The following is a 17250-nucleotide window of genomic DNA, read 5'->3' as shown; positions in this document are numbered from 1 at the left end:
ATTTTGTTTATTAAAGCTATTAAAGTTCCTCCTACATGTACGTATTATTATCTGCAAATTCAACTCAATTTCTGTCAGTGATGAAATATTATTTTGCATCTTGAAAAAATAAATTAAACAAACAATGACTGGCTGTATATAATAAAATAATAAAAAAATAAAATATGCTCTATTGTGTTTGAGAGAATCATGGAGAAAACACTTACATCAAATATGAGAACCTTCTTGACCTCGCCGTACCTAGAACATTCTGATTTGACGTCATCTTTGATGTCATTGATCAGCATGGCATCTTCCTGTAATATTAACAAACAAGGAAACATGGATTAAAATACAAAAGCTACTGCAACAACAGTAACTAAAATGAAATCCTTATAAATCATCAAAATCAACAATAATGATGATGATGTTGCTGCTGCTGCTGATGATGATTATGATGATGATAATGATGATGGTAGTGATTGTGATGGTACTATAAATGATGATGCTGCCGATGATGGTGATGACGACGAGGATGATGACGACAATGATGATGATGATGTTAATGAAAATGATGTTAATGAAGATGATGATGATGATGAAGATAATGATGAAGATGATGATAATGGTACTGATGATAATGATGATAATGAAGATGATGATGATGATGATAATGATGATGTTGATAATGGTGATGATGATGATGATGATGGTGAAGATGGTGATGATGATGGTAATGATGGTGATGATACTGATGATAATGATGATGATTGTGATGGTACTATGATGATGATAATGATCAGCATGGTAATGATGAAGATGATTACCACAATGACTGAATTATTATAGTAAGTTGTGACTGATCAATGATAAAGAATTTATATAAATCATATTGTGACATCATACCCCATGCAGAGAAAAATAAAAACAGACCAAATAAAAGATCAAAACACAAAGCCATAAGCAGTACTCCAGACAAACAAACAAAAGCAGAAAGAAAAGGAAGTGTCGGGTGGCCTTAAACCATACCATTCTGCATTTCTAAATTTAATTTGCCATCTACCCCTTACAGAAGTAAGACAAGTCTCCCAGTCAAATTGGGTCTGTTTACACTCAATTAATTGCACATCTCAAGAATGCAGTCATTAAATACCGGGTCTCATCCACCTTTCATATTTGGCATTCAGGGTGCAATGATAAGATGTATTCAAGGTGAGTACGCTTGTGCGTGGTGAAGAGGTACATATAGGCATATGGGTCATAGAGGGTATATAAATTTATGAGTTATGCGTCATTATGATCTTAGAAGCTAATCAATATCACATATTTGTATTATCAACTGTTTGCTTTCTGTCATGTACATGAGGGTAAAGTAAACAGAGGAGGTAGACAACTAAAAAATTCAAGCCCTTACATGTATAGATAAATTATCATAAATAAGCTCCTGAGTCAATACTAGTAGTGTATTCTCATATTTTTTTCTTTGAACATTTATAGTTGAATACATATTACATTTGATTTGATTTATGTTATGTTGTTTATTTTATTTTATCTATTTGATTTTATCTGATTTGATTTTATTTTACTTTAATCAACTTTACTGTACTTTTTATTTTTCTATTTAATTTGTTTATTTGGCTCCATCTTATTTTATTTTATTTCATTTCTGCATTCACATCGTATCAGTATCACATGAGTATAAAACATAACTTATACAAAGGTAATACAGTATATAAAACAATGACAATAATCATATTTTAATATAAGCTATGAATATAAATATCAACAAAATGTATTCATTTTTTACCAAAATCACAATTCAATGGAATGCAGGAGACCACCATCATGAGTGATTAAGCTTGAAATTGATAGTGACCTTGTAAAATGGTACATTTGTGTCTTTCCTTATTGATCAAGTGGGTGCAATCCACTCCGTCTTCAACTTAAGAATTTTTAAAACCTGACTGAAAAATTACATACAATGGGGGAGAAATATTCATATGGATATGACATGTAAAATGTAAGTAATGAGACAACAGAGGAAGAATTAAACCTACTCATCTGTATAAAAAAACATGATGAAAATTAAGTTGATCAATAACAGTACACGGTACTAAAACTAAGCCAAACTATTAAGAACCAGAAAATTCCACATGAAGCTTTTGCAGACAATATATGAAAAGGGATGTAACATACGCATATCCTATTCCCTGTTTGTTTTCTGCTGCAAATCAATAAATGCATAGTGCGTTTACCTGTCACCACCAGCAATAGATACTTTGATAGAATAGGTGGAACCAGCACCATCAACAATGGGGCCGGTCCAGGAGGAATTGGGTGCGTGGTGTAGGGTGTCTGGTTCGGTACACCCGATACTAGGCGTTTCACTAGCATCTAGACCAGTGACAGCCCCTAGGCTCGGTCCAACAGAAGTTTGATCAATTTTGAAATATTAGGTCCTGGGTACCGTTTCATAAATATTTTTCATAATAAAAATAACAAAAGCACTATCATCAGCCAATCAGATTGAATGATTTCAGTAGCTTTAAACTGTTATTGCAAATGTTATGATAACAAGTATCATGAAACAGGCCCCTGGACTGTTAATGTGAGTTAACAGTCTCTATCTTCAACATGGCTACTAATATATGAACCACTTTTTTAAAAAACATACCCAAATTCTTGAAAAGTGCCCCACTTTTATAACTTGGCCTTACATTTTCATGAGTTCGACCAGAATTGGATTGAAAATCAGAATGATTGCTTAGAATGTTTCATCAACATTTTCATCTGACAAGTTTTCGATCTAACAATTTTCCTTGATTCTGATGGGCTGAGAAGCATAGTTTCCATGGTAAATGTCAGATAAAACAAAACTTGTCGGATGAGAAAAAAAAAAAACAGAGAAAAAACAGATAACATACATGTATGTGTACAAAATTCCGACTTGGGATCTATGTGACTGTGCGTCACACAAGCATTTTAGCAATAAGTGCAGTAACATTGACCAACCTTCAAGCAGGACAGGCCTTTACAGCTCAGTCTTACAAGTCAGGACAGAAATTTTTATTAAGGGATTGGATTGCTATTATAAAAAAATCATACTCAACAGAACAATCTCCTTCTCAAAATGTACCCCTCTAACAGTGTTTTTTTTTTTTTTTTTTTGGGGGGGGGGGTTCAATGGCAGAGTAGAATTTTTGGAAAAATAATGAAGACAGGTCCACACCTAATAGAAGGGGAAACAGCCCCCGGCTTCCTCCCCCCCCCCCTGGCCCCTGCATACACTAAATGGTATATTGCAATCTAAATTCTGGAAAAATTTTTAAGTAAAAATATTTCAAACTTAAGACATCACAGAATTTGTCCAAGATGCTAAAATTTTAAATATAGGAAATTATGTACATGTAAATAAAATTAGTTATTTCTATAGAAAACATTCTACAGACCATAATAAAGAGCATAAAATATAAAAATCACAAGTACGATGTCAAGCAGATATGAATACTATTTCAAGTTATTAATTGGATTTAAATCTCTCATTTTCTTTTCTCAGTGCACAACTACAAACTATCAATGATTCATACAAAACAACTGGTACAACAGACTAGCATCTGAGCTGATTTTTCCACCATATGTGTATCACGTTGCTAGGCGATGAGTGATGCACCGTGGGATTCTGAAGTATAGCCACACTTTTATCTTTTCCTTTCCTCTTTCCAAACATCTCCTACTGCCATACAAGTTCCTACTAGAGTTTAGACTGCCCTCATTTCTTATTCTAAAAGGCATCTTTCAAGCATCCTTTTTAATACATGCATTGGAGTTTCAATTTCTTTCAGGACAATTTCTTTCCAAAAAAAAATGTATTCTTAAAAATATTGTTGATTTATTACTTTGTGACATTTTTGCTTTACTTGTTTTTGGATCACTTTTTATACTAAACATATGTCATTTTTTTTCAAATGCAATGACATCTATTTCTTTTCTTTTTAATAGTATCTTAACACAGAATTTTAACAAGTGGGTACAATAATTTAAGTTGATCCTTTTCAATAATTCATTTGAAATTGATTATTATGTGGTAAACTGCTACATGTACAATGTTTTTAAGTATTTTCAAGAGCTTTAGAGATTAAAATCTCTAAATACTTCTCTAAGGCCCCCCCCCCCATCCCTTCCCTCTCTTTCTTATACTTTTTCTTTCACTCTTGCCTCTACATCCATGCACCCACTCTTCTGTTTGATTCTCACTCTGTTTGTCTGTCTGTACACTGGTATGTCTGTCTGTCTGTCTGCCTGTCTGTCTCTCTCCTCTTACTCAATTATATCTTGCTACTGCATATCATACAAATCATAATTATTTGAATGAAACAAAACTCATGGGCCCGTATTCTGATAGCAGGTTTAACTTAAACCCAGTTGTGGTTTATGTATGGGAAGCCAATTGTTACATAAATTACTAGCAGTAGAGATATCATAATTTAGCTCATTTGGCTCTCAAATCATTTATAATTGTCTAGGAAGTATAAATAGATGATTGTCTTCACCATTGATGAACCAGGAAAGAGCACAGTAAACATAAGAAACATACAACTTAATAAAAATTTTGATACTTTTGGCTTCCCATACTTAAACCACAACTTTAAACCTGAGTTTAAGTTAAACCTGCTATCAGAATACAAGCCATGCTCTCTATCTCTCACCCCTTCTCTTCCTCTGTCTGTACCTCTCCCTCTTGGACCTACATGTATCTGTCATTCTTCCAGAGTAACTAGTCTACTCCCGAAAGCCAAGAGAACACTGGCCGATGATTGGTTAATCCTGACCTTTGACCCCACTCAAATTGTCACTAATCTCATGTTGCAGGGATTGAATTGCAGAGGGAAAACTGTCAGGGGTGTGCGAATCTTGTACAGCGACGATTGATGCTCCAAAAGTGCATTAAATGCCTTATAGAGTTTGGTTTCTCATCAACTCAAGATCATGAAAGCATGTATTGAGTACCACTGGTAATCCATATATAGAACATCAAAAGGTAAAAATCAGAGACAAAAAAATTCAATCTGCAATTTTTTTCTTTCAGCTTTAAATTCAGAAAAAGCATGGTAATATCTAAATATTGCTTGATAAAGCTTATGAGATAAAGCTAATGAGAGCTTATGATGAGTAAATACAATAACAAACATAATAATAATACAGAATACAGGGTGTAATGTAATATTTATATAGTGCCCTTTTCTTTAAAAAAATACAAATAGCATTACAGTGAAACAAAAAGAATGCAACAAAACATAAGTAACAAGACCAATGAAAGACCAATGCTTGCCAAATACACAAATAGACAGAAATACAATCAGTAATACAATCAATCAGTCACTCCCACATTCAATCAAATAAAAATGGGGGGGGAATTAAATCAGTAATTTGAATTGAACAAAGCCCCCCCCAACAAAAAAAAAAAAAAACCAACCCCCCCAAAAAACAAACAAACAAACACAAAAAAACTTATGAAACTAGCAAAAAATATTTTAAAAATACCCATTAGCATACATCAAGGGAGACTCTACTCAACAACTTCCTTGCTTTATTCTTATACATTTGCCTTATATACATACTAGATAAATAATGATATAAGCAGAAAAAAAAATGAACAAATAAATAGATCTTGAATAACTGAATGAATAAGAGACAAAATAAACAATAAAATAGGTGAATAAAACAAATGTATGTATACATACATGTACTAGAGAGATTGGTACAAGAAAAACAAGAAAAACATTAATGAATAAATAAATATTTTAATGAATGAATTCATCACCAAATAAATTAGTAAAAGAAATAATATGCATGAATAAATAAACACATACTAAACTGAATGTAAATAATAATAATATTTAAAGGAAATACCTCAAATTCACTTGGATGGAAGACATATTTGAGAATGATAACCTGCTCATTTCTTTTCCTCTGTGGAAACTTCTTCTCTGGCCTCCAGTCCAGAAGCCTGCAAGGAAGAAATGACATAAGGATATAGTTCTTAACCCAAGCCAGAATTAAAATAAAAGAAACAAATCAGAACATTTCTAAATTGCAATGATATCAACTGCCCTGGTACTTTGGTAGAATAAGTAACATGAAAAGTTGTCATAAAAGTTCAAATTTAATGTGGATTTCAGGTTTAAGACTCATAAATGCAAAGATTTATAAAGAAAAATTTGTTATGCAGTCTTGTATTTTTCACTTGTCACCATTGAATAATTCATAAATAAATGTTCCATTTTAATAAAACTGATAAAATTGCAAGCTAATGTTTGAAAATCTATAATGTTCTAGTTGAACATAGAACTAAAAACCTAATGAAAATTCTTTTTAAAGTTTTTCGATCGTTTCAATGATTATCATTATTATAAAATATGTGTATGTGTGTGGATGCCAATTACATAAACTTTGGGTCGGAAATTCTCCTAAGTTATAAATTCAACACCTATTATCATTCTTTGTGTTCAGGTAGAATATATTATAGGTTTAAGAAAATAACCCAGGTATCTGACACAAGCGTGTCTGCTCATGGACACAAGAGGGAGCTATAACATTTCATCAATTTATCAGCTTGAGCAGGAGCCAGGAAAATGACTTCAAAAAAGATCTCACAAAAATACCATCAAGTAGAAAGTCTGGATCAAAACACCCACTCAAATTCATGATCAAAAGAAATTGTGAAACTATGAATCCAAATATCAAGATATTGTTAGCCTGCCTTGTCTACTCTTCAAAATGGAGGCAAAGAAATTGCAAAAATATGACACATCTCAGAAGAATTTTTTATTCAGAAAATATGCAATAGATGTTTGTATCATTTCATAATGGAGGCAAAAAAATTGTAAAAATATGACAAATCTTAGAAGTATTTTTGCTGAAAATATACAATAGTTGTTTGTATCATTTCATTTCCTCTTAACAAAGTAAAATCTATGATAGAATAGCTTATTACATTGCTAAAATTACACATGGACTTCAATAACATAAAAACAAGAATATGAAATAATTACTTACTTTTCTTGAGTTTTTCCCTTCTTTTTCTTGTTAGGCTTCTTTTTCTTTTTCATATCTGGTTTATAGTCTCCTTTGAGGGTAAAGGTCGCGACCTCTACATGAATCTTGTGACCTCTGATCTCTGATTCATCCAGTAGCTGGATAGCAAGGTCAACAGACTCTCTCTGTGAAAAAGAAATTAAATGAGTTGGATAACACTTTACACTTTTAAATGGGTTGGGGGTAGAGGTAAAATGTGTGTACACCAGATATTACAGTTGATGTGAAGAGACTTACTTTTGTCATTTTCCTATTGTTCTAATAATCTTAATTACAAAACATTAGAAATCACAATTTTTTTTTCCACAATACTAATAAATACACAAATGAGGACAATATAATTTTCAAGATACAAGCTCTAAAGTGGGGGCTCTCATTTAACTTTCTAATATTTTAAAGGTATAATATATCATTTTCAAGACAGGTGAAAAAAATCCCTAGATTTCAAATCCTTTTTGGATAGCCCCCCCCCCCTTCTCCCCCTTGGCTTTGGACTTTATAAACATCATTAAAATTGTATTTAAAAATTTGTCCATCACATTGTTTGCTTATTACAGATATTGTGCAGAAAAGGAAAACACAGAAAACACACCTGCATCGTACATGATGTAAGCAACAGGATTCAACTCTGATCTTTTGAGCTGCTGTGAGCAGTACATTCTTTCTCTTTTAATTTTTTATTTTGGTCAAACCATTTTCCTCAAATGTTGAAGAATGGGTCCATGCACTCACCTTCAGATAGCAGCACCTGCCATCTCCTTTAGCTCTGCCCTGGTCATCCATGTAGAGCTTGATCTTTGGCTTCTCCGTGTCCTCCTCCAGCATGATGATACCGCACTTGGCCATCAGCTCCTGGAATTCCTCAAGGGTGATATCATCTGGAAGGCCACTCACATAGACATTGGTGTTCTTGGTGGGGTCGACTTCAAACCAGCCTGAAGGGAGACAGGTGAAATCAGAGAGATGAATAGGGAATGGCAACATCTCCAGAGGTTCATCAAGGGAAATATTTCAAATACAAATTTTTATATGGCAACATAAAGTTCCTCAAAGGAGATACCATCTGGAAGGCTACTCACATAGACATTGGAGTTCTTCAAAGGGTCAACTTCAGAACTGACAAAGTTACTCATAATCAGTTTCTTACATTAAAAAAAAAAAACAACCATTAACACTGTATGAGCCACAGCTACTTGTTATACAGGAAATTGCATTCTGTGAGACAATTTTCATTAAAATTTATGATTTCATGCCTTTTGTAAATAACAATTTTGTGACAAGCTTGCTCTTAGATAATCATATTGTCTCGATTTCTTCAATAGCCTTCAATCGTTGATAGAAAATTAGTTTGCTATATCAGGATCCGAATCCTTCATTTCAAATCTGGATCCAAAATACTTTCTCTTTAAAACCGAAACGACATGCAACACTGATCCTCAGATTACAATAATTCCAGAAGGCACTACATGTATTTTGAAGGAGAAAATCAATTGATACAGTCACGACCATCAAAATCAACAAGATACTTACTTTTCTGCTCCGCTTTCCTCTTCATCTGCATCTTCTGGTACCTATAAATCATCTGAGGTTGTTGATCTACCTTCGCCTCCCCGTCTCCTTTGGCTTCCTCCTGACTTCCTGGAGGAGTGTCTTCACCCACTCCTGCAGATGTTGAGGATACTGTTCCTTGAGCTGTTGCTGCCGAGGAGTGAGATGCTGATTCTGAAGACTGTGAATCGGCTTGGCTGTCTGCAGTAGTCCCCTCGGTTGTTACACCGTAGCTGGCTTGGTAAGAGGCAATGAAGTTTTCATCCACCTTTGAATGAGAAAACAATTTTATGTTAGAAATAAATATACGATGAAGATTTCTGAGATCTTCTTCCTAAACTACTTCCCATTTTCAAGCATATGAATGTAACATTATCTTTGTAAAGCAATGTCTAGATTCATGTATGCAGCAAAATATCATTCCTGCCAGCCCTAACAGCCAAGAAATCGATACAAATTGCTAAGAAATTTAGAAAAATAGGAACATTCTTAGATTCCCTATTCAATCAATGCCACAGACAATTTACACAAAAATATGAACTCATGGTTAAAATGACAATTTTCCTTCCCCCAAAGTAGGAATATTCCTGTTTCATACAGTCACTTGGCAGGCATGAGATACTAAAGTAAGAAAGATTTGCTGAAAATAATCCAATAAAAGAATGTATTACATTTCCAGTAAAGAATATAAAATAATTATTCAATTTCAATTCTTACATACGTGTAGGTAACTTTATCAAACCAATAAGAGAATACATAGTTCTATTTAAAACCCAATTTTGATAAAACTAACAAGTCAGTGCATGCAAGAAATATCAAGGGGGTAACTACGATCACTGAAGTTCAAAAGGATTTTTTTGTTTTAATTTGAAAATTCTTCCATAGCAGCAAAACCTTGTGTTTAAAGAAAAAGTTCTTAAAACAAAATAACATATAAACACACTCTCTAAAACTCAAAGTAAAAAGAACTCATTGGGCGATTCCGGCTTAGTTTGAAGTTGGCCTTTTTGGTTTTGGCATTGGGTCAATTTCTACACCAGCACAGCACGAAACTTAATAATGAAGCTGGTCTTAAATCAAGTCTCACTAGGTGTTAGAAGAGCTACCTATCAATAGCGTGATTTGATCATTCAGATAATTTTCTGAATTTACATTATGTATTGGCACTACAAAAGGCAATCTGAATTACAATGCTTCTTCATCACCACCAACACCAAATATGAAAGTAGGCCTATGCCTGAAACCCATAAAGCTGCAATATATCAGGGTTGTTATAACAAAGATTTCAATGTCATATAAAGCTTACCCTTGGAAACCACGCCTGTTTCTCTGGGTCCCATTCGTACATGGTTCCATCGTTGGGATCTGTGTAGATATACCCGTTGTCTCGTTTCCATTGCTCCTCCTGTTCCAGTTTCAGTTGGTATTCAAAATCCTCAGCTTCGGGTCCGGGATCCATCTTGGCCCCATCCATCTCGGCTCCACGCTGAAAAACAATAACATAAACAATATAAGTTTTATAATGTATCATAATGAGTTGTACCTTAAAGATGTATCTCATTGTTTGATCGTAGAGGGCGATATTTTTATGTTAGATCTTCGCCATTATTGGAAAAGTATGTCAGTTCGATGGGAGCTGCGGTGGCAAGCGGTTGTAAAGATGCAAGCTAAGAATAACTGTAGGCCCTATACCGAATATCTCCCAAGTTGCTTCATTTCTTCATTGCTTCGGTAGGAAAAAATTCCTTGAATGCTTTGAGTGCCTAGGCAGCCCAGCTAAAGCCGGGGTAATAACAGCAGGACCCGCTGGGAAACAATTTTCGGAACTGAAGAGGCCTCCCTGGGTAAATTTACCTTATATTATTATTATATATATATACATGTATACAGTCAGTCCGCAAGCCCCTGTGTTAATGAGCAAATGAGCAAGATTTATCCAAGTCCTCTCGTGGCTGAATTCATGTCCCTGCAAAATCTTGTGAATTATGAGACTTTCTTTCTCAAAGAATTTAACCACTTTCTCCTTGAGTAATATTGATTATTTTTGTACCATGGGCAAGAGTAAATGTTACTCTTTTATATTGGTCATTTCTTTTGAATGAAATATTTTGATAAATAAGTGAATTTTTTACCTGAAAAGATGCATCAAACAGAATTTTCTTCCTCTGTTTTCACTTGCAAATTGTGCAACATTTTGTGTTTTAGGCACCAACATTATTTATATCATCAGAAAGCTCAAACTCTATACTTTCTTACAATGTCACTCTTGATATGTGGCATCTTTTAGATGGGTCAGCAGCCAGCTTTTTCCATCAAGATGCAAGACGAGATTTCTGAAATTTCTGAGTAACATAAAATCCAGAGTTCTGATTGGCTGAATACTGTTTTCAAAACAAACAGGCGCGGGTAATTTGAAGAGATTACCACATGGTGAGTGTGACCTTGCAGAGGCCCAGTGTGGGGAACATTGGAATTTGCGTGGGTGTGTGGTCTCTATGACCAATCAGAGTGCAGTATTCTTGTTTTTGAGCTGCAAAATGTATTTGGCCTATGAAAAGCTGGCTGCTGACCCATCTAAAATACATCTTCTTATAAAAATTATTTATATCATATTAAAGCTTAGATCTTCAGCTTTATCATGATTTAAAAATCATTTGTGCCCAAACAGAAATTAAGTGTCAAAACAACAGCTTTTGTTGCATGAAAAAAAATATTTTGTTTCATGTTTTAGATCAAAAGTTTTTCCTATATTACAACATTCGTTTAAAAATCCAAACACATGACCTAAAAGAATGATTCTTCTTCTTTACAAGGATACCAAAAACATGAAATTTGGTCAATATTTAGAGCAGCAACGGCCGAATAAAAAGAGGTGTTTTGGTTCGCACCAAGCTCATTAGCTATGCAAAAACCCTCTAGTCATGAATATCACTTGGATAAAAGAAGCTACTTTTTCAGGGCTTGCGGACTGACTGTATATTATTATTTGCATGAGTTGAGGTGAGTGAGCAGGTGATTTGATACCATTTCAGAGGAATGAGAGAGTGTATCACGGTGCACAATAGACTTGTGAGAGAAATCGTGGACAGGATTCTGAAGACTACAAACATGGCAGAACGCTACCCCAACAGGGCCCGGATATGTCACATTATTACAATATTTTCAGAGCAATGCCCCTTTTAATGTACACTTCTACATTTATATCATTACAGAACAAATGTACAAATTAAAAAAGGGTTCATCAAATCTCCAAGGTTAAATACAGGGGCATTGAGGCAAATTAATTAAGAGCATCTACGGCCATAACCAAGGTCCTTGGATTAATTTAAGCTGTGATACAATCACAGATGTCGATCAAGGCTCATGATTCAGAGATGTTGTGACAAAGCCCAAAGTAGTGCTGCAAGTCAGGCGGCATGCATTAAAGCCATTAGTATACTGTACTAATTAACCTCGCAATATGTGTGAGTGGGCGGCAAATTCAAGTTTGGTTTGGCAGGGTTCGGCAATGTAGGCCAAATTAAATTATAAACATATGAAGTACAGAATCGCCAACCCAGGCCTCTCGATTAACTTTAATTTTTGGAAGTCAGCCGGGCACCCTGGACTGAACTTTAGGTGGTCAAATGGCAGTTTAGGTGGTCATCACATGCATATTGAAAATATTGTATCATGACAAATTGTAAAGTATCAACTCTGTAAGTTTGCTGCGAAACACTACATTACTGGTGGAACCTTTCTGTGGATTAAAAAGGACAAACTCAAGGCTTTGTTTCAAAGGAGATAAAAAAAATTACTCATGATCCTTTTCACACCTTTGCTTTACTTGAGACTTGTTCATTTTTAGACTTAAAGTTAGAGGTACGTTTTTAAATGAAAAAGGGTCAATGACATTTCCTGAAATAAAAGCACAACACCCTCACCAACACTGAGGGAAACCATGCATAATAAAATGAATACAACTTCACCAAACTGAAATTGGAAAGAACATCATTCAATTCACATTTGATCATGGTTATGATAAATTTATTGTCAAAACATCACACCAAGTTAACAGTCGTTGCCGCGGAAATATTGAAGTGCACTCACTCCATAAAGTGAATCAAACCAAGACTTGTCATGATTTGGTCTGTCACATGTGTAAACTATTTTTTTCCTTTTTTTTACCCCCAATACTAAATGTACTAACTTGATATAATTATAAAGGCTTCATTTTCAGCCCCCCCCCTTCCTCGTTCCTCTCCCCCTCTGTCCATGTTTCTCTTTCTCTCTGTCCATGTTTCTCTTTCTCTCTGTCCATGTTTCTCTCTCTCTCTCTCTCTGTGTAACTGTCTCTCTCTGTCCCTGTCCCTTTCTCTCTGTCACTCTCTCTAAGGTAAACTCTGAGTCTCTGTGCTTAATTTGTTTTCTTTTAATGCATGATATCCTGTACTCATAGTTTGGATATCATATTAGTATTTTAATTTTGCATTGTGTAATTACCGGTATGTAATTATTTATGATGTTTATGTAATGTTATATTTTTGATTTGTAAAAGATTCCACAATTCAGCCTCTGGCTGCGAAAGAATTTATAGCAACTTTTTATGAAATGGGCCCCAGAAGTATACATTACAGAAAGAGTGGGAACAAAACCACAAGTGGCTTGGATGAGGCAAAACATAAACAAGTGATCATGTCGTTTAGGCCTGGGACGAATGTCATTTTTACCATTCGATTATTTCCTGAAAAAACAATCGAATGATTCGATTGTTCGTCGGGAATCACGTCTTCTAAAATCGCAAAAGTTGACCTAGTTATTAGTGACCGAAAATCTACAACTCTCAATGCCACACTTATACAACTGGACCTCACTGCATTGAACATCAAGGGTCTGTTTCTCACAAATGAAAGTATGACTATTTATTCCCCCTTTGATTTCTTTGACTATGTCAAAATATATTACATGAAATAACTTTCAGTTTATTGTTTCAATTTAAAAAATTTCCTGAATCAATGCTTTTATGCACCCCCGCATATGAATGAATCAGTCCAGATCATTGTTCACAGCTCAGTCCAAAGTCCATTTACGTCTTTTTTTGTCTCCAATTCACAGTAAACAATTCATTCACGCCGTATTCTTGTGACAGAGACACTTTTTTTGGGGAAAAATTCATCCCTTGCCTACGTGCCATACCCAAGCTTGTTGCACTGCCCACGATGCTACACACTGTATTTAAAAAAAAAAGTAATTGCAAAATATTATTCAATTAAAAAATCAAAATTCCTAAGTTCCAAATTACATTTTTTGATAATTTGAACCTATAACTGGGTCTATATTTGGAGACTAGTCGAGACATGGAATGAATAGGCGAAGGGTACGTGTTGGAACGTTATTTTTAGGCCTCTGGGGAAAATTGGTGTGCCTGTGTATGGGGGAGGGGATAGTACAGATTGCTTTGCTTTGTTTTGAAACATGAAAGGGTTCCTGCATTCAATGATTCCAACCCCCTATCTTTCTCCTCCCCCTCTCTCTCTCACACACCCACACAGATGGGGAGGGGTTGATTTTTTTTTCTCTGAAGTCATGACCTTTTCTGATAATGGTCACACGCGCGCTTGAAAGCAACTCCCATCAGTGGAGCGCTGGCCAATCACAGATCAGCAATTAGCTGTTCTGTGTGTGTTCTATTTTAAGACGAACATGTACACTGTGTATCGAGGGGAAGGCCGGATGGGTTAAAATTCATTCGGAGCTCTTTGAAGTTGGTGTTTAACAGTGAATACAATTAGTCTTGAGGACTCCATGATGATGTCTTTTAAAACAAATTTGACATATACTTCTCCATCATGGAGTCTTGAATCCCTTCCCATAGTTGCATAAGAGAATCTTGTAAACACAGATGGATTTCCCCAGGAAATCCATCTTTTTTATTAAAAATCACGAAAATTAGCAGGATTTTATTATTCTCTACACCTTCCTACGCCTAATGCATAAGAAGGTTTAAAAAAATATTGAATAAAAATACGTAAAAATAAAGGTTTCTTACCAGACCGATGTCGTGTAGATCCTTCGCTCCACATGTACACAGCGCAAATACAAAGGCGACGACCCTTGAACCGCTTATGTATGAGGTACATGTACGTAGGTAAACACAGAGAGAAATAGTGCGCATGCGTAGCTTATTGTGCTAGTACAAGATTAGGAGCGCTAGACTCGTCATTAACATAAGAATGTTTGACCTCTGCACGACGTCGGCCGGGAATCTTGTACTAGCACAATAAGCTACGCATGCGCACTATTTCTCTCTGTGTTTACCTACGTACATGTACGTCATACATAAGCGGTTCAAGGGTCGTCGCCATTGTATTTGCGCTGTGTACATGTGGAGCGAAGGATCTACACGACATCGGTCTGGTAAGAAACCTTTATTTTTACGTATTTTTATTCAATATTTTTTTAAACCTTCTTATGCATTAGGCGTAGGAAGGTGTAGAGAATAATAAAATCCTGCTAATTTTCGTGATTTTTAATGAAAAAGATGGATTTCCTGGGGAAATCCATCTGTGTTTACAAGATTCTCTTATGCAACTATGGGAAGGGATTCAAGACTCCATGATGGAGAAGTATATGTCAAATTTGTTTTAAAAAACATCATCATGGAGTCCTCAAGACTAGAATACAATACAGTCATTGTTCATTTTTTTGACAAATTGCCTCTGTATCATTTTCAAACCTGTATCAAGTATTTCAATGCAATTGTTATCATTGCATGAGAGAGGTTTCATTCGTTTTAGACCTACTCATTTTCGGTTTTCTACATTTATTTTTTCTGGTGGTCAGCCCGGGCACTATTACCCGACTTTTAGGGTGCCCGACGGAGCTTTAGGCGGTCAATTGCCCCCGGACCGCCACCAATTTCGAGCCCTGCAACCCTAAGCCAGTTTGTCGCAATAAAGGTCTGTCATATATCTATAATAAATTTTGTTTCTAAAATTTAAAAATAATGGTTATAAAAATTGTTCCATAACTTTCTTATATTTTTTTTCTTTAAATAAAGAAAAAATAACAAATTTCTTTCATTTTTCAATTAAAATATCTAAATAAACATACCAGAAAGAAAGCAAGAGAATGAGGATAGAAACAGAATTTCAAAGTCAGACTTTGTCAAAGAACAGAACATTTTTCCATGATTATTTCATGTAGATATAATTATGATCGATTAAATGTCAATGATTGCAAACACAGCTTCTCCGAGACTCCGATCATGCCGATTGGAAAGTGTTGATCGGGATTCGGGAATGTCAAAACAGTCATGACATTGACAGTAGACAAACAACCTCCCACTCATATTATTTATAAATTATCTCGAAAGTCCATATTTTCTGAAAAGTTGTCAATCAATTACTCTAAAAAGATAAAATATCTGTCCATTGTTGGTCCTGAAAATGAAAGATCGACATTACGTGACTAGACTTCAAACACATTTCCAACACGAAAATGAGTACATGGGACTGTACTGTGTATTTTATAGTGTCGACTGTTGTGAACTCGGCGTTGATCATGTTGATCTTCAGAACCAAGACGAAACTGATAAACAAAATCCAATAAACAACAAAAAGAACTGACAAATTAAAATTAACATAAATCTATCTTTATCATTTAAGCGTATTAATCTTGAACTTACCTTTTGGCTTTAGATGAAAGAGAAAACACAACTTCTACGATTTCAGCAGCAACCACATAGTTAGTTAGTCGCGTACATCAGACTCTTAGCTTGAATTGAGACAGATCTACCTGAAGTTTACTTTAATGACAATGCATTTTGTATTTTCGCTTTAATATTATTTTCTAAATAATTTCTCGTTAGTATATTTTTCCTTAACTACTTTAATAAGTTCATAAGAAAAATATAGGGTCATCGAGAGGATTCGTTTTCCAGATCTTTTTCTCTGAACGTAGACTAGCATACTGAAATTAGAGATTATTTGTTTTATGTTATGTTCTGTCGAGGGATATGAGGATGGGGCAAATATACGTTTAAAAATTATACATACCTTGAACATACCTTGAAGTGCCACACTTCCATCTTCACGTAGGTAGATATTGGTGTGGCAGGGTTTGGGGGGCTTTGTAGCCCATTAATAAGTGAACAGGATACTAGAAAGTTAATGAAGATATTAAGATAATCGCAAAAATAACAATGAGAGCAATTATAAAATCTATTGCATTACTTTTGCATGTTTCAATAAACGGTTATTTCAAGATCAAGTCCTCCGCAACAACAAATCTCAAATTAGAAACCATGATATTTTAAGAATGCAATTAATGATTTCATCTTTCAATTATTTATATTTCGATTTGATAATTGTCTATTGTAATTTTATAATGTTGTCAATTTTTGTATGTACTTCAAATGTGATTATATGTTACTATGTCAAATTGTATCATAATTATTGTAAATATGAAATTGAAAGTGGAAAATGAAATAATTGAATTAAAAATTGAAAAAATTTGAAATCTTCCTTTCATGAAATGGCGATATACCCGAGGGAACATTAATCATATGCCACAAAATTCATATTGGAAAGTTAAAAAAATTATTGGTATGATTTTTTTAACCTAGTTCTCTGTGAGATATGGTGATAC

At 34.6% G+C, this 17250-nt stretch overlaps 1 protein-coding gene across 1 annotated transcript in view; it reads right to left on the bottom strand.

Moving 5' to 3' along the window:
• The window catches only part of LOC129259524 (17S U2 SnRNP complex component HTATSF1-like), a 42514-nt gene extending 26138 nt beyond the window's left edge, over positions 1-16376 (bottom strand). Inside the window, exons 1-7 of the mRNA XM_064098411.1 lie at positions 16289-16376; positions 9929-10108; positions 8605-8890; positions 7807-8009; positions 7036-7199; positions 5890-5986; positions 207-296 (exon numbers count right to left, since the gene is read on the bottom strand). Of these exons, the coding sequence (XP_063954481.1) occupies positions 207-296; positions 5890-5986; positions 7036-7199; positions 7807-8009; positions 8605-8890; positions 9929-10096 (1008 nt within the window). The 5' untranslated portion in view covers positions 10097-10108; positions 16289-16376. The remainder of the gene's footprint in view (positions 1-206; positions 297-5889; positions 5987-7035; positions 7200-7806; positions 8010-8604; positions 8891-9928; positions 10109-16288) is intronic.
• Between the last annotated feature and the right edge of the window lie 874 nt (positions 16377-17250).

This window comes from Lytechinus pictus, chromosome 4 (assembly GCF_037042905.1).
Source record: "Lytechinus pictus isolate F3 Inbred chromosome 4, Lp3.0, whole genome shotgun sequence".
Lineage (NCBI taxonomy): Eukaryota > Metazoa > Echinodermata > Echinoidea > Temnopleuroida > Toxopneustidae > Lytechinus > Lytechinus pictus.
This window is presented reverse-complemented; position numbering and strand designations above follow the sequence as displayed.